The 20,401-nt window shown below is 37.2% G+C and overlaps 5 protein-coding genes across 6 annotated transcripts; 2 read left to right on the top strand and 3 right to left on the bottom strand.

The window, feature by feature from the left end:
• Positions 1-172: 172 nt before the first annotated feature.
• LOC17887095 (protein BPS1, chloroplastic) lies at positions 173-1,396 on the top strand. Its single transcript, XM_023783040.1, has 2 exons — positions 173-229; positions 357-1,396. Exon 2 carries the CDS (start codon positions 357-359, stop codon positions 1,353-1,355), a length of 999 nt encoding a protein of 332 aa, XP_023638808.1. The 5' UTR covers positions 173-229; the 3' UTR covers positions 1,356-1,396.
• A 242-nt stretch (positions 1,397-1,638) lies between these two features.
• On the bottom strand, positions 1,639-3,809 carry LOC17885571 (probable polygalacturonase). The gene is made up of 5 exons (XM_006290973.2): positions 3,746-3,809; positions 2,936-3,408; positions 2,676-2,850; positions 2,495-2,565; positions 1,639-2,418 (listed from the first exon to the last, which is right to left on the bottom strand). Exons 2-5 carry the CDS (start codon positions 3,396-3,398, stop codon positions 1,700-1,702), a joined length of 1,428 nt encoding a protein of 475 aa, XP_006291035.1. The 5' UTR covers positions 3,399-3,408; positions 3,746-3,809; the 3' UTR covers positions 1,639-1,699.
• Positions 3,810-5,305: 1,496 nt separating this feature from the next.
• Positions 5,306-12,142, bottom strand: LOC17885273 (RAB6A-GEF complex partner protein 1). 2 transcript variants are annotated; one of them, XM_023782437.1, is made up of 23 exons: positions 11,804-12,142; positions 11,592-11,699; positions 11,093-11,241; positions 10,898-10,979; positions 10,397-10,809; positions 9,692-10,124; positions 9,376-9,602; positions 8,984-9,179; positions 8,710-8,852; positions 8,458-8,632; positions 8,233-8,286; positions 7,870-8,049; positions 7,630-7,742; positions 7,325-7,492; positions 7,108-7,165; positions 6,827-6,886; positions 6,686-6,727; positions 6,463-6,590; positions 6,234-6,369; positions 6,080-6,157; positions 5,785-5,901; positions 5,631-5,693; positions 5,306-5,540 (listed from the first exon to the last, which is right to left on the bottom strand). In XM_023782437.1, exons 1-23 carry the CDS (start codon positions 11,948-11,950, stop codon positions 5,439-5,441), a joined length of 3,372 nt encoding a protein of 1,123 aa, XP_023638205.1. In that variant the 5' UTR covers positions 11,951-12,142; the 3' UTR covers positions 5,306-5,438. The 2 variants fall into 2 exon arrangements, with proteins under 2 accessions (XP_023638205.1, XP_023638204.1); XM_023782436.1 differs by having other exon boundaries at positions 7,325-7,507; positions 11,804-12,141.
• A 578-nt stretch (positions 12,143-12,720) lies between these two features.
• On the bottom strand, positions 12,721-14,228 carry LOC17886467 (photosystem I chlorophyll a/b-binding protein 2, chloroplastic). Its single transcript, XM_006291654.2, has 4 exons — positions 14,111-14,228; positions 13,652-13,839; positions 13,022-13,536; positions 12,721-12,929 (listed from the first exon to the last, which is right to left on the bottom strand). Exons 1-4 carry the CDS (start codon positions 14,158-14,160, stop codon positions 12,912-12,914), a joined length of 771 nt encoding a protein of 256 aa, XP_006291716.1. The 5' UTR covers positions 14,161-14,228; the 3' UTR covers positions 12,721-12,911.
• Positions 14,229-17,667: 3,439 nt separating this feature from the next.
• Positions 17,668-18,489, top strand: LOC17886936 (E3 ubiquitin-protein ligase RHA1B). Its single transcript, XM_006291872.2, has one exon. It carries the CDS (start codon positions 17,759-17,761, stop codon positions 18,278-18,280), a length of 522 nt encoding a protein of 173 aa, XP_006291934.1. The 5' UTR covers positions 17,668-17,758; the 3' UTR covers positions 18,281-18,489.
• Positions 18,490-20,401: the final 1,912 nt, after the last annotated feature.

The following is a 20,401-nucleotide window of genomic DNA, read 5'->3' as shown; positions in this document are numbered from 1 at the left end:
CCCGAACTATATATGCATATAATAATGACTAAATTAATGATAAAATAACAATGAAGATTTACCATTAAAAAGTATCTCTTTTTAATATTTATTAACACATCATAAAATACTATATATATATAAATCTTTCATTTTTAAACTTATAAAAACTAGTTTTTCATTTCTTGATATACGGAAGAGAAGAAATTAATTGTTTTGAGTTTTTGATATACAGAGTAAACTTAGGAAGGTATAGTTCTTGTTCATTGAATTGTGATTTTGAGTTTTCTTTGACATGAATGCTCATATATATTATACACAACAGTTTATACAAATCAAAATTCTGATGATTTTTTTTTTCTCATAATCTTTTCAAGATGAGCTCAGAAAGAACAACATCGCAATGTTTCTTCCGGCAAAATAAATATTTCAGGATGTTGTTTCCAAAGAGCTCAAATTTTTCATCTTCATTATGGAACAACTTTGAGTCATCATTAACCGAGAGAATGAAGAAACTCATACCTGAAAACAAAGATGAGATTCTCACCTTACCTTGGATGATTATTGCGATGGAATTACTCTATGATACACATAATGACATAAACATCCTCATCACTGATCTCAAGCTTCATGATGTGACTGATTGCTCTGATGTTTACATGGATATAACCATTAAATTTATGGATCTTTGTAACGCTATAAGCTCCTTGCTTGGTTGCATCGACCATTGTATTTTATGCTTTAAGGTCCTTTGGCATAAACTAGAAATGAAATTTGAGGAAGAACAATGCACTAAGATTTGTTCTACACTTGATAGTTGGAGGAAAGATATTACGGCAGAAATCCTGAAATATCGCACAGTTCTTGGGAGATATGTTGAATCATTAAACTTTTACAAAGTCAAGAACTTTAAGAAAGCAAAGGTTTTAATGAAGGCGTTTTACGCGGCTAATGTTCTTACGGCTTATATTTGCAGTGTGTTCGTAACAGTTTTGTCGAATTCAGACAAAGATGTTTCCCCGATAAATATCTCGAAGCAGTCATTGTGGGAAAAAGATTTCTTGAATTTGCAGACTATTGTAAACGTCAAAATAAAAGATTTAGTCTCCTCTGATGGAACAACAACGGTAATCAAAGAATTGGAACGTGTTGCTGCCAAAGTGACGAAGAAGATTTGTCGTACAGTTCAAGATGGTGATGATGTTCTTGTTCAAGAGTCGGCCGAGGAATCTAATGGGGAAGGGAAAGAAGAGATCGAGAAATTAGATCATGAGCTAGATGAACTATCAAAAAAAGTTCGTAACTTGTTTAGTATAACTTTAAAAGGACGTGAAACCATTTGTGCATGTTTGTTGAGTGAACTCCCTCATGCATGAATCTCACATATATAATTAAAATCTCCATTTTCTTTTGTTTATATCGAATGGCATAAACAACATGTAAATATTCATTTAAATATTTTTCTTTTCACTTCCAATTAAGCATATATCTAATAATCAAATGAAGCATGTTCTTTGGTCTGTAGCTTGCACCTCAAGCTACAAAATTGTCCTGTTTTCTTACGCTTATACCTACAGCTAGAGCTTAGTGTAAGAAAGCTATTATGTTTCTTTTTGAACAAGTAATCTAATCTAGTTTCAGCTTCTCGGTGTCATCATATATAGAGGAGAAGTATAGTAAATCTGAAATTAGGTTAAAAAAAAGATTACAGCTTAAGTAGCTAACTCATCTGATAATTACAAGTCTTAAGCTCAACATTATCAATCTCCAAGACATCAGTCGGGAAATCACATCCACCGTCGGACATCCTCTTCTTCTTCTCCGATTCTTGTCCATCAAGCAAATCACAAGGCTTAGGATCAACACCACTCGTAACACCTTCAACATCACTACACATCCAAATCGCTTTCTTATGCTTAGCCGCCATAGAAATCGTAGCGTTCGAGATACAAATCCCAGTGAAAGGATCCCCGGAGATTCCTTCTAACCTCCCGGCCATCGAAACATTCTCAGCAACGATGTCTCTGTAATTGATTCCGGTTATCTCCGGTAGAGCGTGGGGATCGTAATGAGAATCGGCGTGAGCTTTGTAATTCCCCGTCATCCAAAATACCCACTTCATCGTGTGGAGACTCATCCCTTTTACGTATACGTTCTTCACGAAAGCTCCTCTTCCCACGGCGGTTTTGATCCGTACGCCGGACTCTGTTTGGTACGCGGTGATCTCTTCCGCTCTCACGTCCTCAATTCCGCCAGACATCTCGCTTCCGAGGGCGATCGCGGCGCTGTAAGGCGAAATACAAGTCAATCTACGGATCACGAGATGCTTCGTCGGCATCCCGAACGAGATCCCGTACTCGTCCCATCCGCTTTTCACGGCGATGCAATCGTCGCCGGAGATTATGTAACAGTCTTCGATCCTCGTGTTCGTGCATGAATCTGAAATCACGGAGTCAGTTAAATTCAGAATTAGAGAAAAAAAAATTGAAGGATTTGATCGGAGACGAGGAAGAACCTGGATTGATGCCGTCGGTGTTCGGAGATTTCACCGGAGCGATGATCGTAACGCCTTTGACGATGATATTGCTGCCACGTAGGATATTTTATTAAATCATCTGAATATAAAATTATCGTGCGGCTGTTGTGGTGAGGGTGCATGGTATTAGATGAGAGTGTGGTACAGGATATAATTATACCTACTGTAAACCGGGTGGATGTTCCAAGATGGAGAATCAAGGAACGTTAGATTAGAGATCTGAATCGTATCTGAGAACATTAACTCAATCAGGTACGGTCGAGTGTATTTTAGTTTGCCACCGTGGAATTTTTGCCACCAAAACGATCCTTGACCGTCGATCGTACCATTGTTCCCTGTCAAATAACATCCAACGGCTTCAGTTGTTTTCTCTCAGTTTTTCGAATTAGCAATAAAAGAAAGAAAAGGATGAAACTTTACCGGTGATAATTACGTCGGAGAGATTAGTTCCGAAGATGAGACTAGCGAATCTTCCACCGGCGGCGTCACGTCCTCTTCCGTACGAAGGCAAAGCTTTTAGAATTGGGTATTCGTTCAAGTCTTGAGCAGCGAGAAGAATAGCGTCTTTGTGAAGAAACAGAGTGAAATGGCTTGTGAGGTTGAAACTTCCGGTGAGCCATTTTCCGGCGGGGACAAAGAGCTGAGCTCCGCCGTCTGATGAGTATTGGCTGAGGTGATCGACGGCGCTCTGGAACGCCTTTGTGTTAAGCGTCTTGCCGTCTCCGACGCCACCGAACTCTGTTATGGAGGTGCTGTGGGATCTGCAAGTAATAGCTGTGTACTCGAACGTTTCAAATGACTGCGATGCCCTTCTTCCTCGAGAAGATGTAACGAGGTTCGAGAGGGCTATGATGGTAACTATGCAAGCGAGTATGTTCTTCATGGTTTTGTATCTGAAAAGTAAGAAAGAAAGAGAGTTAGAATAGGAAAAAGAAGTTGTACCCAATTAGTTACTTTAAGTTTAGTTGAAATTGTGAATATAAAAGGCTGTGTGTTTTTTTCATCGTTTGGTAAATGAGTGCATGTGAAAGGTTAGTAACTGTTGAAAAGTATTGATTTTTGAGAATGGGAGCTAATCAATTGGTTTTGTGTCAATGGTTTGCTGAACAACTTTTTGGTGAAGGAAAAAGAGAGTTCTATGTTACAATGATGCATAATGGCATAGCAAAATGATGGTTTATATACATACATGTGTGTATTTGTTAAAGAGAGAGAGAGAGAGAGAGTTGCCTGTGAGTTGTGAGCCTTTTGTGAATGTGGAGGAAGCTAAATGGTTTTCTTGATGAGGATAGGAGTGGAGAGAATAAGTATTTATAAGCGGAGAGATAATGGAGAAAGATACGAACGTTTTTGTCTGAGTGATTGCTGATCTTACAAGTTCAGCAATGATTTTATCACTTAGTGGTATCAACTGATTGGTAGATTTAGCGGCAAGTTCAGTAAATGCTGAAATAGTAGCAAACACTAAACAGGGACATATCCTTATTGTGGTCGATGATACTAGCAACAAACAGAGGCTTGTCGTTACTATGAAGCTTATGACCATAATTCTCTTAAACGTAAAGATGAGAAATTTGAGTACTGACTAGGAAGAGGAAACTAAGTAACTTGTTCTGGTCTCTAGCCTGAATGAATTATGTGTATAAGGCTGTATCTTCACACTCTAAAATCGAATTCCTAGTAGAAAAGCATAAAACGATCATCAGGTTCAATCACAATATCATCTTTAAATGTTTTGTTGCATGTATCTTGCCAAACATATAAGTTTAACTAACAATCACAATAATTTGTTTATACTATGAGAGAATGTGAGGTGAACAACGTCAATTTCTTTCTTTCGTTTGTTTTCAGACTCACGGGTTTTTATGTTTCTTTTTCTAAAACGGATAATACAAGAATGGGTGATTTGTCTACTTATGACTTGTGACTTATGAGATTAGAGTACATACATCACTCTTGTCTCTTTCGACGTGGCTACTAGATTTAACATACCATCTTATATAGGTTTATACTCCTCGGTAGTTCACTACTTACGGCAATTAGATTCGTAAGTGAAATTTTATTGTTTAGTGTCATGGACTATGCAAATATTGGTGCATACCCTACAAGATCATCACCAATTGTGCATATACATATACAGGATTGAGAATGTGTCAGGCCATGTTAAGTTAAAAGAGAAGCTTACAAATACAATAATATTAGATTAGATTATCCTTTAATATTGTATTGTCTAATTATTCTTTATTATTGTTGGTTTTTCTGGGTTTGCAAAGTAGGCTCTCTCGTGAACTTTGGGGTTGTCCCACTTCTACTCTCCACTCATCATTCCACTTCTGCCGACCCACTTCTCTCACGCCTCCATACTTACTCTATAGGTCACGGGAAACACTTATGCAGTTATGCTTATCTTACTTTTCAGTTTATTTTAATACAAATCTGTGTCTTTCTCGGAAAACAATATAGAAACTTTTAATTAATCTCTCAATTTGCAATAACATCCACCAGAAAATTACATCTAGTCTCTTTAGCAGCATTCATATACTCTTGTTTCAATTTTTTTAATAGGAAGAAGATGTTATAGTATTGAATAGTAAATTAAAATAATACATGTAACCGTACGTTGTCTTTATATGTTGGAAGATGGAATTTATATAGTTATATACACGCATTCCACAAAATTGCAGCAACTTTTGATTTTCAATTTCTAGGCTGCAACAATGGATTACTTAATATGACATGATTCAAGTTTTTTTTTGTTTTTCTACGATAACCAAAATAACTAAAATAAAATAGTAAAAGTACATGTGTGGTGTGGGGATGTATTTTCTTATTTTCTTCTGAAATTATGTTTATCTACACGAAAAGTGACAACTCAGGCAGAAAATTTTAATGTGAAAAAGCTTCAGAAAGAGACAGAAACATATCAAGAGATGGAACCTCTATTGCTTTCTTCTCCTGCGTTCGCTGAGAGTTTATCCTCTAAAATCTGAAGTAAGTCATGGTACTGAGCGAAACCCAAGTGAGACTGAAACAACGAAACAAGTTTTAAGGAGGAGACCTACTACAAATGGTGAGATGGGGGGGAGTGATTGTTACTTATGGAAACGAGTGTTACCTGTAATGTCATGCTATATGCTTTCCACAACCGTAGATCATACCGGAATATATCATAAAGAACCTGCGTTCTCACAATTAAAGAAACTATCAGGCTATGTCAATGCGATGCTTTATAGTCAGTGATAACGGTGGATATCTATAAAAAGAATTACCTCGGACCGTTGTAATAGAGTGGCAAGAACAACTATCCATTCTTTAAACTTGACAGAACACATCTGAGCCAATAGAAACTCCGCATCTAACCGGTTCTGTAGCTCACTCATTTGCAGCTGAGTACATTGAATTGTAGAATTTGAGGTAAGATAAAGCTGCTCAAAATATGAAGAGACTTCTACGATGCCATAGGGATCTATGTGTTCGGTTTTCATATTGTTTCAAGCAGTAGAATTAGAAGAAGAAAAAAAGTGTTTTGAACATCAAAGAGATTACATCGGAGTTGATTCTTACCTTTTCTCCAATCAGCTCAAGTCCTGCAGCGAAATTCTGCAGCTGCGCACAACCATATCTTTCTCGTTGAAGAAAATCCTGGAATTTTGGTATTGTTAGTGAATATACTCTATTTCCAAGCATAAAACGGTTACAGGTCAGAGTGTCTACGTACCACAATATCAAACTGGGTGCCTTTGACAAATGCAACAAGCTTTGAAAGTTCTTTACCAGACATCAAGTAACTGGCATGACTTTCAAGTATGCTCTTTACAGAAGCAACATGAGGACTTTGCTCTTTGAACGAGGAGCTGCATCAGAGTCAAATAAATTATATCAGAAGGCAACTGTACGACACTAGTAAATAAATAAATAAAACCAGAATCAGAGTTTTTAGTTTCCACCTCTTATCGAGTGATGATTTCTTGTGGCTGGAACCAAAAATAAGAAACCCGAGAAGCTTAGGTGATAATGAATCTGTTTCTGTTGGCGCCTGCTCAATGTCTCTTCCAGATCTTAGTAAGAACCTCACCTTACAGCATAATGGTCATAGAGAAACATCATTACTCAGGATTCACGTTTTCATTGACCGTTTTAAAACAAACAACACGAACATGGAGTACATACCAGCTCTCCAGCAAGATCATAGAGGGACTCATCAAGTGTCGCCTGCAAATTTACAAATAAACTTTCTTAAGAGCAGAAAGAAACAAATTGACAAGAAAAGAGTCAAAAGATATAAATTTAACATGCAAAAGCCAAAATTACCTGCAATAGCCGTAATGCACAGTACTGACTGACAGCAACACCTTCCAGTTTGGCAATCACCTGCACCATTTATATACTTAGTGTACGTTTTGAAACATAGTCTAACAGATTTCTACAGAGTTTTATAATAGTGACTCTATGCGCTTTTTTGTCCCAAAGAAATTTTAATTAAATGAAGACTGACATAGCTAACTGTCTAGTAATAAACAGAAGAATGCATTTTGTTGATACACCATTATTTCACTAAACATACTCGAGGGTTTAGGATTTCTGAGTCTTACAAGTATATAGCACGCTGCGGTTCGATACCATCTTCGCTGGAAGCAGTCTTCAAACAACCTAGAACCCAAAAGAGAATATCAAGTTTCATAGCATAGAAAACTATTTGGTTAACAAAAAGAGTAGACAAGATCAGCGAAGTTTGCCATCCTAGTTATATAAGCGTTATAAGAAACAAACGAGAAAACATAGGCCAGACACAGATACAGTGAAACATACGTTGTTGATATCCCAGCAGCGGAAAATAAATCAGCCCAGTGACGAGCATCGGTTTTTCTGGCTACATTCACTACCACATCATAGTACTCCGGGAAATTTTTTATTAAATCACAGGCTTTTCTCAAAAGAGATAGCTTTTTAAGATGTACAGGTCCTGAAATCTGGTTCCTGTTTGGATTTGGCCTAAAATTTGTCATATGCCACAAGTTTAGTTAAAAAATCAAATTATGTAAGCAAGACGAGAAGGTTAGGTAAAAATTACATAGAAAGGAGATACTTTATAAAGATTGCTAGGCATTAGATACCTAGAAATCTCTGCATCAAAAACAGTAAAAAGAAGCCACTCCAGACAATGCGAGAAGTGAGGTTTCTCTGCTGATAATTGTGCTAACAGTAACGCCTCTTCATTTTTGTCTCTCTGTCCACAATATGATAAAAAAGACTAAGATTCTGAGAAAGTAAATATCCGTGAAGCAGAAAATGAATATAGGAAGAGAGAAGATATCATTCTAACTTGAGAAAAGAGAGGCCAGGACCAACAATACCTGAAGGAGGTGGCGGAGCAGGCAATGTAGTATTGTCTGAGCCTGGGGTGTAGGCTCAAAACATGGAAACTCTGCGCTTGCCGAAAATGACATCCTCTGAGAAACTCCAACAACGACACCCACGTTTGGTAAAAGTCCCAGGGGATAAACCTCGCGATCAAATTCCAACTCTGGATCCAACTGAAGGATGGAATATAATTGCATTTGAGTTGATAGATCAATGAAAAAGTAGAATTTATAAGAGGGGGGGGGGGTGTATTTTGAATGTAAATGTCATCAAACAATGATGTCACAGACAATAAAAGTCAGAACAAAAAGAAGCTACCAATGGTGGTGAAAAATGGACTCTACTAGCATGCATACCTGCAGGAAATCCTCTTGCATAAAAGGGTCTTCCCCTAGAGAAGGATACCAAACCTGTAATATAGAATTTTAGCAATAAACAAATCAGGAAAGTACGAAAGAAAGGAATCAAATGGAGAGCTACTGATACTTGGGGGCAGGGGAATCCTAGAAAGAGGAAAAAAAGAAGAAGAAAAAAGACTAGAAAAGTGGACATAACAAGCAGCTCTGAAGCAGAAGGACTACCTGCATTCCTCGGTGCCCATAATCTAGCCAAGATACTTCCTCGACAAGATTTGTCTTCTCCTCCGATTGCCCACATGTCACCCAAAATAGTTCAACTGAGTCTGTAAGTTCCCTCTCTCGTCCATCAACCAAATCAAGAAGTGAAAGCTCCCCATTTCCTCTCAGTATAAGACATCTATGGAAATTGGAAACCACAAGGAATTTAGCATGACAGCATAAACAGAAAGGATGTTCTACTCTATTGATGATTACCTTGAGGGTTCCCTATTTGGCAAGTCAGAAGAAAAATTGCCATTATCCAACTCGGATTCTCTAGGATGCTGGTCAGGAACAAATCGCATTGCTGCTGGATGGCTCTTTGCAGTCATGATGGACAACTCTCTTACTGTGGAAAGCTGTTTGTCATTTAATCACTTTAAGGTGCATGAAAAGCAACTCAAGCGCTCACATTTGGAAGTTAAAAAAAAAAAAGGTATATTTCAATGGAAATGATGCATTGAAAAAATGAACCAAAATAGCTAATTACCTGTAGATCTGCTTTGCTTGAAGGTGTCAATTCACCATATATCTTCGCATGATAGACGTGGATGATAAACGGGAGATAAGATACGAGTATATAATCCTGGTAAACATCCATCACCATTGGTTTGCCAAGCAGAACTTTACGACAAAGTAAAGAGCTCTGATCAAGGTGATATTTTGGATAGAAAAGCAGTTCATATCTGCAATAATTAACAAACATACACGTGAAATGGAACAACATTTCAAAGACTAAACAGCCAGAAACTAATATTATGGAAAAATGTCTGGAAGTCGCGAACACATTTCTACCAAATGGCACTTTCTCCTCTTTGTAAACGATAATAAGTATAGCTAGTGAACCATGATTAGAAACTAATAATATAGATCAGGCCTTACGTCTCAGAAGCTTCGATGTAGTTACAGATTACGACAATCTTCTTTCCCAGCCATAGCAAACCCTTGCAATGAATCTGTTGTTCTTGACTGACATCTCCAAATACCCTCCACCTCTTATACATAACATTATACAAAGTCAGGCCATGTAAACCAGCAACCGCCAAGTCTTTCCCATCCTCGCTAGCTGCCACGTGTTGAACAGGCCAATTTTGGGTAATATAAGAAACCTGGACCAAGAAAAGATATATATGAAATTTATTTCAAACATAATACGATGAATGAGCAAAAGGACATTACAGATAGGTTGATACTCAACTGGAAGTTTTAGATGTAAAAGCTTAAGCTCGTCAGTGTCCTCCGCCTGAACCATGAGTAGTCTATCATCACCATACATTACCTGACGAACATAAGTTTTTCCTGAAACTCCTATATTTAAGCAACATTTTCCAAAGGAAAATGCAAGAATTCTATCACATGATGCCTCCTCTGTAGCAAATAGTCTATATCCATATTCATCCCACTGGATGGCTGAAGTACCATTCATCAGTGGTTCATATTTACAGTCTTGTTTTGGATTAATTTTAGGGGAAGATGTAGAACTCAGTCCAATTTGACGGACAGTTGACATCAATCTACATCCAGAAACCGACCAAACTGCAAGTCCTCTCAACTTCCACCCAACTGCAAATGCAGAATTATCAGGCGTCCATGCAATGTTACTGACAGGCCCAGTGTACTCCGCTGAATAACTGCAAGTTTCAAATAGTGTTATCAACCATGTATCCAAAATATGACACAGTAAGTAAAATTGAAAATCTTGAAAAGACCAGCATAGTTGTACTGGAATAAACCATTTCGTATTTCTGGATTCTTGCTTATGTATGACAACAACTGAAGGCTTCTAAACTTCCAGTTATAGTATGATGATATAGTCATTACAACAGTATAATTTAAAAATAAACCTTTAACACAGTATAGAATATACCACAACAGCTGTTTCTCGTAGTAACAAATTACGTACCCCCAGTCATGCAAAGAAACTGTTCGTAAGAGAGAGATTGATTGTGACAGATCATATAATTCCACCATCCCTTTTCTTGTACCCACAGCAAGAATTTGTTGCTCTGAAGCCACTGATGCACAAACAACATCACCACCCAACTTCTTCTCAGCTTTAATGCTCTCAGTGTACTTTAAACCTTTCTTATTCACAGAGCATACTACTAGCTGCCCATCAGAATTTAACACAAACAATAATTTCGAATGAGTGCAGAGTTCCAGCTGAATGATAGCCGATTTTGTGGAGAATTCATCATCATATGCAAGTGTTGCTGAAGCTACTCCAGAAACTAGCCCATTACCAAGAGTGTAGGACAAGAGTCTATCATTGTTGCAATCAGAAGGATGGAAGCCAATACTGAAAGCTCCACCGAACTACAAAGACAAACAAAAATCTAGAAATCAGGAATCCTGCTCATAGAACTCAAGAACGAACAATGCAGATGAAGCAGATTTACTTTACCTCTCCTTTCCAGGATATACTATATAAACATCCATCAGAGAGTCCCAAAAGCATAGTTTTGCTGTCCGTCACAAAATTACTCCTACACAGAGTGAAGAATTGGCCTTACATTTCTAGTCACAAAACATTATTATTGTGTCGACTCATACGGTAAATGTTGGGCACGGCAGAGACACGTACTGAAAAAGCACTTACACAGACAAGTCCTTCCCAGCAAAAGGGACCTGCTCACTTAGCAAAAGAGATATGGTTGCAAAACACAACTCCGAGGGTTGTCTCTCACCGGGTTTAATTTGTTTATCCGTAAATTTTATTTTATATATATGGAGGAAGAATGATGATGTCTGCAAAACAAAACAAAAAACGTGAAAAAGACATAAAAAGAGACAAACAGTTCTCTTCACAGGTGCGGATCACAAAAAAGGTAAGTGCCAAGTTTCAGGCCTATTAGTTAGTTAAACGATGCAAACAAGAAACTTATGAAGTAAAAGAGGTTTAAGAATTTCTGATATCATCAAGCTTTCAACTGAAAACAATTTATGTTTCTCATCCTTGCACATAAGAACAATCTGGAGAAGATTCAAGAACTAAACTCTGTACCCCAAATCAAAAAATTCTCTCAGCTGAATGGGGATTGATAGACAAAACGAGTAGCATAAATTAGCCAATGAAAAGAGTGACAGTAAGAACATACAAGAACAGCAATCAGTTTGGAGTCTGGACTCCACACAGCTTGCAAATTCTCCCCTTCTTCTCGCACCGACTTCTCATCTCTCATATACTTTCCCAGCCTCACTCGTTGCTATCCCGGAAAGACAAAAATCAAACAAATAGCTATCAGTTAACCAACTCTAGACCCTAATTAAGAATTAGAGTGACGAAATGCAGAGATGATTAAGCAAGCACCTGAGAAGATCCCCAAAGCTCCAAATGTGACGAAGAAACAACCAGCAATAGCCGACCTGCGAGCTTAAGGTACACGGCTCGCTGCGAAGACGGGCACGATCCCGCTAGAAGCGGGATCACCTGCGGCCATCCGTAAGCCATATACATCTTTGGCTTCTCTGTGAAACTCAAATCCTTGCCTGCTTAGCTATATCTCTCTGTATCTTTACAATGGATCTGAATCCGAGGAGAAGAAATTACAGATTCTGTTCACATACAGAGATCATAGAAAACATTTGTTGGCAAAAAGAAGAAGAAGATGGATCTCACAGTCACAGATCCATAAACGGAGCATCAAAATTGGAATGCTGACCAAAATAAATTTCCCGACCGGTTTACAGTAATCGGGTTTTGATTTTTCGAATCTAATCGGTTTAAGTCCTGCCCATGAAAGCGGTAATGTAGTCGCAAAGATTATGCAGAACATTAAAGCCCAATGGGCCATTCTAAAACGATTCAACATAATATCACCATATTTCATGGTTTCACCGTAGAGAAACATATAAACGGCTTCACTACAACATTTACTAACCATGTCCGATCATGTTCTAACATATTTATTCATCATATTTTAAGGTATTGGATGACCTTACGAGCATTCAGCTAATAGAATTTTAATCAACTGAAACTAAATATAATATACATAACGCGGTCCAGTCCTCCGTAGATTTGGTAATAACATACTTTCAAAATGTATAAAATTAACCTTTTTGACAAATTCTCGAAGATACTTTTATCTTTCTCCTAGTTTAATTATGAATCCATGTGGTTAAACGTTCTAGAGATGTTTATTGATTTTATGGCCTTTGTTAATTGTTAGGGATGTGTTTTTCATTCTCATGAAATCAATAAACCAACAACGAATGGCTCTTTTAAGCTCCGACTGACAACGTAAAAGCAACCTTATGAGCATTATTGAGTCAGGACAAGAGCATGTTACGGTAAACCCTAATTTGCATTCGACCACAATTTATATAAATACATAATATTTGAAGTTCAAAAACGATATTTGTACAAACATGATCACACAAACGCATTCTCGTCCCTCCCACGACCCTTTTTTGTTGTCTCACTTGGGTGTGAAAGCCTGTTTTAAAAAGAAAACACAAAAAGCTAGTCAACGACGAGTCAAAAACATCATCAAAGGAAACACAAAAATTGATTCCGGATCGCACTTACAGCGAAGATTGTGGCGTGACCAGGATCAGCAAGATGTGCAAAAAGGTTATCAATAGGACCAGTGCCGGTGTAGATGTGTTGGAACCAAGCACCCATCACTGCCAACATAGCCAACCTTCCGTTCTTGATCTCCTTGGTCCTCAACTCCTTGAGTTTAGCCGGGCTACCGGATCCCCAACCCAACGGGTCGAACCATAACCCACCCGGGTAACCAACGTCTGTGCCCGTCAGTTTGTTGTTTGGGAAGACTGGGTCTGTGTTCACGCTACCGGGCTTGATGATATCTGCCCATCTACGTCCTTCGGCCCATCCGATCAAGATCAGCTCAACGACGAAGAGTGTGGTTTTGTCCGTGAAATACTCCTGCTCTCCCGCCGTGTACCACGACGGAGTGTTGAGGATTCCGATCTTCGTTAGAAACTCAGGGATGAATATCCCGGCGGCTCCTAGCATAGCCCATCGGCAGTGGACTAGCTCTGCTTGTACGTTCCATTTTAGACTGTCTGGGTCCGATGCTGACACATGTGTCCAATTTTGTCAGAGAATTATGAAAATAGTCTTAACTTTGTTTTATGAAATTAATGGTTGAAACATCTTAGGGAGAACGGAAAAAAAAAAAAAAAAACTCACAAAGACCAAGAGGATCAAATCCGAAGTCACCGGGGAGGCTACCGTCGAGCCACTCTGGAGGAGTGCTTCCGGGGAACCAGATCGGTCTCTCTGGATCTGCTGCAACGGCGCGCACCGACGCATCCGGCCTGGACACAGCTGGAACCGTCAACTTCTTCTTCAGCCTCAGTTTCTTCCCACCCAAGAAACTGCAGATATATCATTCAATATCATCAATCTAAGGATCATATGGATCTACTATTACAATAGTATAACTTTTTATCATATGGAGCATCACTATTATTTTAACAACCCACACATGCACATTCTTGGAGTATGCTACTAGAGAGATCAATGGATCACTATGTTAATTAGCCATGTAAACTAAACTTATTACGTTACAAGGATCGGATCTGTATCAAATTCGTCTGTAGCAGATTATGGTAACTGATAAGAAGAGAGACAGAAAGATGCGCTTACCTTGGAGAAGAAATGGCGGCGATGGCAGAAGAAGCACAAAGAGATGCCATTGTTCTCGACGTTGTTGACCTTCAAGACTCAAAGTGTGTTAGAAAGAAGAAACGAAGGAGTGATGTATAATCTATAAAAGCCCTCTGGTGACAGAATCAGATTCTGCTTATCTGATTATCTAAATGGATAACGCAAAGAGTTTCCTCATTGGTCAACTCACTTACACGTGGCAATTTCTTCCCACCACATCTTAGATTCTCTCTATTTGACTTAGTTAAAGAAACAAAAAAGCCTTTACTGTATTTCAAGTGATTGGGCCGATCAAGAACATCGAAAGCCCATATCATTATTGGCGGTTTCAAAATTAAGAAGAAACCAACGGGCCTTGAAGAAAATTGCTACGGCTTTTAACATATTGCGGGAGGTTAATAACGTACCTTCTCTCTACGAACTAAATGCAAATGTTATCATCCAGTTTGATAATAAAGAGACAGGGAGTGTGGTACCAAGCAAAAAAATACATGGAAGTGGTACCATCGTGACGTGTAGGAGAAGGACAAGACGAGAGATCTAAGACTGTACACTCACAAGCAAAATGATTAAAAATATCTGTGAACATCGTTGTTAAATCGATCAAATACTATTATAGCACATGATTGTACATTTTTTCTTTTCTATCTCAATACCACCCCTCGGCTTTATACAAAACAAAAACTCTGAATCACACATCTATAAGATCTTATGATTAGCGTGAACACTAGTTGGCCATGTTTTATTGTGACGTTAATATTGTTAATTAGATTCCCAAAAGAAAGTATCGGAGGAACAGAAAATAATTATAAAAAAAAAACAGAAAGAGAGATAATAAGCTAATTATGTATATCTTTATCATCGCAATATATTGTACAATCTTATCACAACAAATATCAACAAAAAGAAATCCTTAACAGAGACTGAATACATGAACTCCAATAATTAATACTTTGGTCGTCATATTGTATCTTTTTCTTAAGGAGAGTAACAAAAAGGGTGTAATAAAAAATTTTGTGTTGTCGTGACTTTCATTGTCTAAAATTTTATTCAGTAACAAATAAAGTAATGATTGAAACTCAGATTCCATCAAAACAACAGCTTAAAACTAAAGATCAATATTGGATCAAAATCTGGGATTAAGATATATTAGTAGGGTATATATATACTATTAGGTTATGAAGAAAACAAAGAAACAGTCAATCAAGTATATTCGTATGGTAGCATCATGGGACCAGAGAAAGAGATTGGTGCGAGAGTAATCAAAAATCAAACAGTGACATGACAAAGAGAAGTGTGGGAGAGGTATGAGATGAGATGAAAGGCATAGAAGCAATAGGGCCATGTGACTGTCTCGGCCTCATTATAACATTTCCAAATCAACACACCAATCTCCATACTTATTTCGTTCCTCTTATCGTTTTAGAGAGTGTTTTCTTTTGGACCCAATTGTTATTGACAAAATTGCATGTTTTCTTTGTCGTATAATATATATACAAACATGTATGTTCGGTGACTAGTTGCGAGGGTCATTGAAGTTTGGTTTGAATTTCGTGACGACGTCTAATAATATTACCTGTGAATTATATGTAATATGGTACCATACGTCTTGTCAAAATAGCTTTTAAATGATTTTGATTATAACAACGATAATGAGCTCAAACGTTAATACTTTTATGACTTGTGTGTTTTTTGTGGAATCTTTTAGCAAAAAACAAATTATTATGAAGGTTTTGGGGATTCAGCATGTGAATCTAGAGAAGACCCATAACTTCATAAATAGAGCAAAAACCGTCAAATATATTTATTTATTCGAGGGTTATTATTTTGTGTCATCGATCTGAGTCTCCTAGCAGCTACAGAACCGAATCTAGTAATACTAAGCTTGACGATATCATCGTAAGTTTTTGGTACATATATCTAATTGTGAAATATGTTGATAAAACTATGAGTATAATTGATTAGAGTACGACAACTAGAATTAAAAAAATACGAAATAAAGATAAAATATATGGTCATTTGCAAAAAACGACATTTCTCCGATCATAGTAGAGCCATGAACCATTGCCGGTTGGTGGAAGGATCATTGCCACCGACGACTTGTCTCCTATATATGTCCGTCCGGCCCACCACTCAGTTAAACAATGGACTTTGTTTTTATAATTTCTTCGTCTTCTTTTATTTATTTTTCGAAATCGAGGAGGAGGAGAGGAGCTGAGGGAGGGGTATAGATAAGGTTTGATTCCTCTTCTTTATTAATCATCTCTTTAAAGCCTCCATGACCCACCACCACACCACACCCCCCTTCTCTCGTTTCTCTTATTTTGCTTTCTTCATTTTTTTTTTTTTTTTTTTTTTTTGTACGTAACTTTTGCTTTTGTAATATGTTTTACTCCAACCTAATGCCTTTTTCATTTTTTCATCATTATTCCCATTTAATCTCTTTCTATATTCTACCGATCTTAAAACATATTATCTTCATTTTCAAAACTATAACTACTCCATGACAAAACTAAAGAAACTTATTCAAACCGTAGTAATAATTTATACATATAACAAAGACAAAAGCAATGAAATACTTAATAGAAATACAGTAATATAATATACTATAGGTGATCCATCTCATTATTTACTATATGTACCTCATTACCTCAATCAACTGATCAGTAACTTATTAAGTAAAGAAACGAACCTAACAGTAAGCTATTTAGGTTATTATCAGATGTAATAATAATAACCTGTACTATACTTTTATAACTTTTTGATTTCCTAAAAACAGTAAGTATACTACTCAGAGAGACTACGCCAATATTATACCTCTTTTATTCACGTGTGATTCACGTAACGAAGAAGCTCAGCCGCTTGATTACACTTTATTAGATTAGTTAACAATCTTGATCAAATTACTAATATTGTTCTTTAAGATAATGATATTTATTGCTCTGTTTTTTTGTTTGTTCACATGAAAAAATTGTCCTAATACCGAGAACGTATTTTTTTTCTACTGGCCTAGTGTAAATTTCACGTGTTAAATAGCAACAATAGTTACAATACAACGAATCCCAAAACAAAAACAAAAAAAAATGAAATTTCATTAATAAAAGTATAAAACTAGAGAAATATAATAGGATGAGGAATAAATAAATAGGGGGCAATCCACATCAACATCTGCTATCAACCGCACGTACCACGTGTGCTGATCGTCGTGCAACTTGCAGATGCTTTTATTCCAAAAATACCAATGTAAAATCTGTACAGACGCACGTAGCCAATTAAATTATAAATCCCATCCCAACAATGTTGGTGACAGAAACACCATATCGCACAGACCAATCTTATTACCTAAGCTCTCTTGCTTTTTTTCTCATTTCCCTGCTCTCTCTCTGAACGTTCACATACCCAAACGTCACAGTCAGTTAACTCTATCAATATCAATCTTACACGACACGACGTCGTTAGAAGAAGACGGATCTCTTTAACTGTACCAATCTTTCATCTTCTTCCTTCCTCCTTTGCCTCTCTATCATATCTATAAAATCAAACTTCTCAGTTTATTAAAAAAAAAAACCAACTTTGAAGGACAAAAAAAAATCAGAGCTCACTCACTCTCTCTCTGAGAACCCTAGCATGGGATTTCCCGTAGGATACACAGAGGTTTTCTTACCGAAGCTATTCGTACAAACGCTTTCAATTCTAGGCTTCATCAGAACCGTCGTCTTCTCCATCTTCCGCTTCTTGGGTCTCTCAGATTTTCTCGAGATGGACCAAACCTGGCCCGACTACACAACGCACCCGACCCGAACACCCGAAACCCGCTCACCCTTCTCCGCGCTCCTTATCAGAGAGATCTTACCGGTTATCAAATTCGAAGAGATAACAAACTCCGGAGAAGATTTACCGGAAAACTGCGCAGTCTGTCTATACGAGTTCGAAGGGGAGCAAGAGATCCGGTGGCTGAGAAACTGCAAACATATATTCCACAGGAGCTGTCTTGACCGTTGGATGGATCATGATCAGAAGACGTGTCCACTCTGCAGAACACCGTTCGTTCCAGATGAGATGCAAGAAGAGTTTAATCAACGGCTATGGGCTGCTTCTGGTGTTCATGATTTTCACAGTGAGTACTGTCCCGTCACCGAATTATTATAGAAAACAGAGACACCACGCTTTCTTTCTTTTTTCTTTTTTTTTTTAAGTTGTTGTTGTTTTTGACTTTTCACCCCTCTCCCCTTCTTCCCTCTTGTACTTTTTGATTTTGCTTTCTTCACCCTTTTACTGACACTAATTATATTTGCCACGCTTTTATGTGTGTATGTATACTACTACCATATGAATGAGAGATGAGCAATAAACTACTACTTTCCCCCCCCCCCCCCCCAAATTCACTATGCTACTTTATTTACTTCGAAAGTTATTAATTAAAAAGAGATAAATGCTAAGAAATATCCGCAAGGCAAAAATAAAAATAAATTCAGGTCTTATATAGAAGATCTGGATAAAACCGATCTTTATTTCATTTTTTTAAATCCAAACCAATTGTGTTTTTTTTTTTTTTTGGTCGAAGATTGAAAGTTATGACCTTAAATTTCTATTTACAGTAACTTATGCTATTGTTAATTAATTGTGAGGGTTATTTTTAAACCAGGAGTAGTTAAGATCTTGTCAGTGGTTGTCTCTGACCACTGACCAGTGACCACATCTGTAATATAAGTAATTATGGTAATAAATGTTTTTAAAATGCAGACTTACCTTTTATTTTATTTTTAGTTTTAACCAAAAGGATCTAAATTCAATGGATCATGGTAATGCGTAAAGGCAGAATCTGGTAACATGCTTTGGTCTGCAGATCGATCAGTCAATTCAAACGTAATAACTAAATTTTAACTTGTTTTATTTTTTATTTCTTTCATTATAAAAATATTACCAAACATCCAAAATTTCTTGAAAACCGAGCATTTTTTTATTTTCTTGTTCAGTTTTGTGATTATTCTGATTATGGTCTTCTTGGCTAAACTGATATCGAACAGAACCGTGCTCTTTTATGCATTTTACTGCACATGAGAGATTGTATGTAATTTGGTAAAGAGCTTTCAATGCAGAGAAAGATAATTGAAGTGGGTAGGTTTTAAAAATGGGGCTAGTGGCATTTACTATTTGGGTAATGATTGAGAAGATGACCAATACAAATATCAACATCATCTATTTATAAATCATGTCCTGCTCTAGATTTTATGTACTAGAGAATCTACTTTTATGATAGACTATAGGGCAATCAGTAACAACAAAACAATTTAGATTGCAGTAGACTTTAGTACTAGTCCACACACAAACACAAGTATAGAAAACACCAATATAAAAATATGTTTAAAATATATTTTGTAAATAGTTAATAGTTTTTGCAGCACAAAGAACCTCCAAGGACATTGCTTGCAGTTGCACAATTAGAACAGGGAGTGGTTGGCTCCACCTCAAAGTCACATCATGAAATGCAAAACTGTATGGCATCTGTATCGCAACACCGCACAAATCTGAACTTGACTGGGATACTTTGCTATATTAGTGATGGGATGTCACTTGCAAATCTATGTTGGGTATTCTCGCTTCTCTTCAAGTAGGAGTGCATGAACTTGAATTTGCAATGTCTTTTCGAGCAATTTTTAGATGGATACCCATATTTTCTTTTGGAGAGATATCTGAAGTTTACTGTTTTTCCTTTCTAAATATAACGATAGGATCAATTAAACCACTTATCTTTATTAGGCATCGAAATACAAGGCTGTATAATGGACATGTGAAAAGTGAAACTTCCCTCTTTTGACTCTTAACTTAAACATGCTTCTATGTACATATATATAGCGTCTCAGGCATCACCATCCTTCACGTCTTCACCGAGCTGCAAAGAACCCCCAAATAAAGAAAGGAAGATTTCATGTCTCGAAGAACAATCAAGAGTGAGAGCGAAAAGGGGTTACTTGTATATGAAGGCAGCGATTCCCAGGAGTATGCAGGATGATGTCTATGCAAAAGTTGCGGCTCGATCTCAACCATTATTAATTAGAAAACTATGAGCTTATTTATTATTATAATGAGGATGTGATTTCGGAGGAATGTGTGTGTATCACCTTTGTAACTGTATCCTTGAGCCTCACATTGGTGCTTTTCAAGTCAGTAGCCTCATATTTAAGACTAGGATGCTTCTGTGGTCATCAATGGTTATTGCTTTCTACGAGCAAGAGAGAAAGGACGAGAGCTTCAATTCAACATTAACAT

The sequence above is a fragment of the Capsella rubella genome, unplaced genomic scaffold (genome assembly GCF_000375325.1).
Source record: "Capsella rubella cultivar Monte Gargano unplaced genomic scaffold, Caprub1_0 scaffold_5, whole genome shotgun sequence".
Classification (NCBI taxonomy): domain Eukaryota; kingdom Viridiplantae; phylum Streptophyta; class Magnoliopsida; order Brassicales; family Brassicaceae; genus Capsella; species Capsella rubella.
The sequence above is the reverse complement of the archived record's forward strand: the minus strand, read 5'-3'. Positions and strand labels throughout refer to the sequence as shown.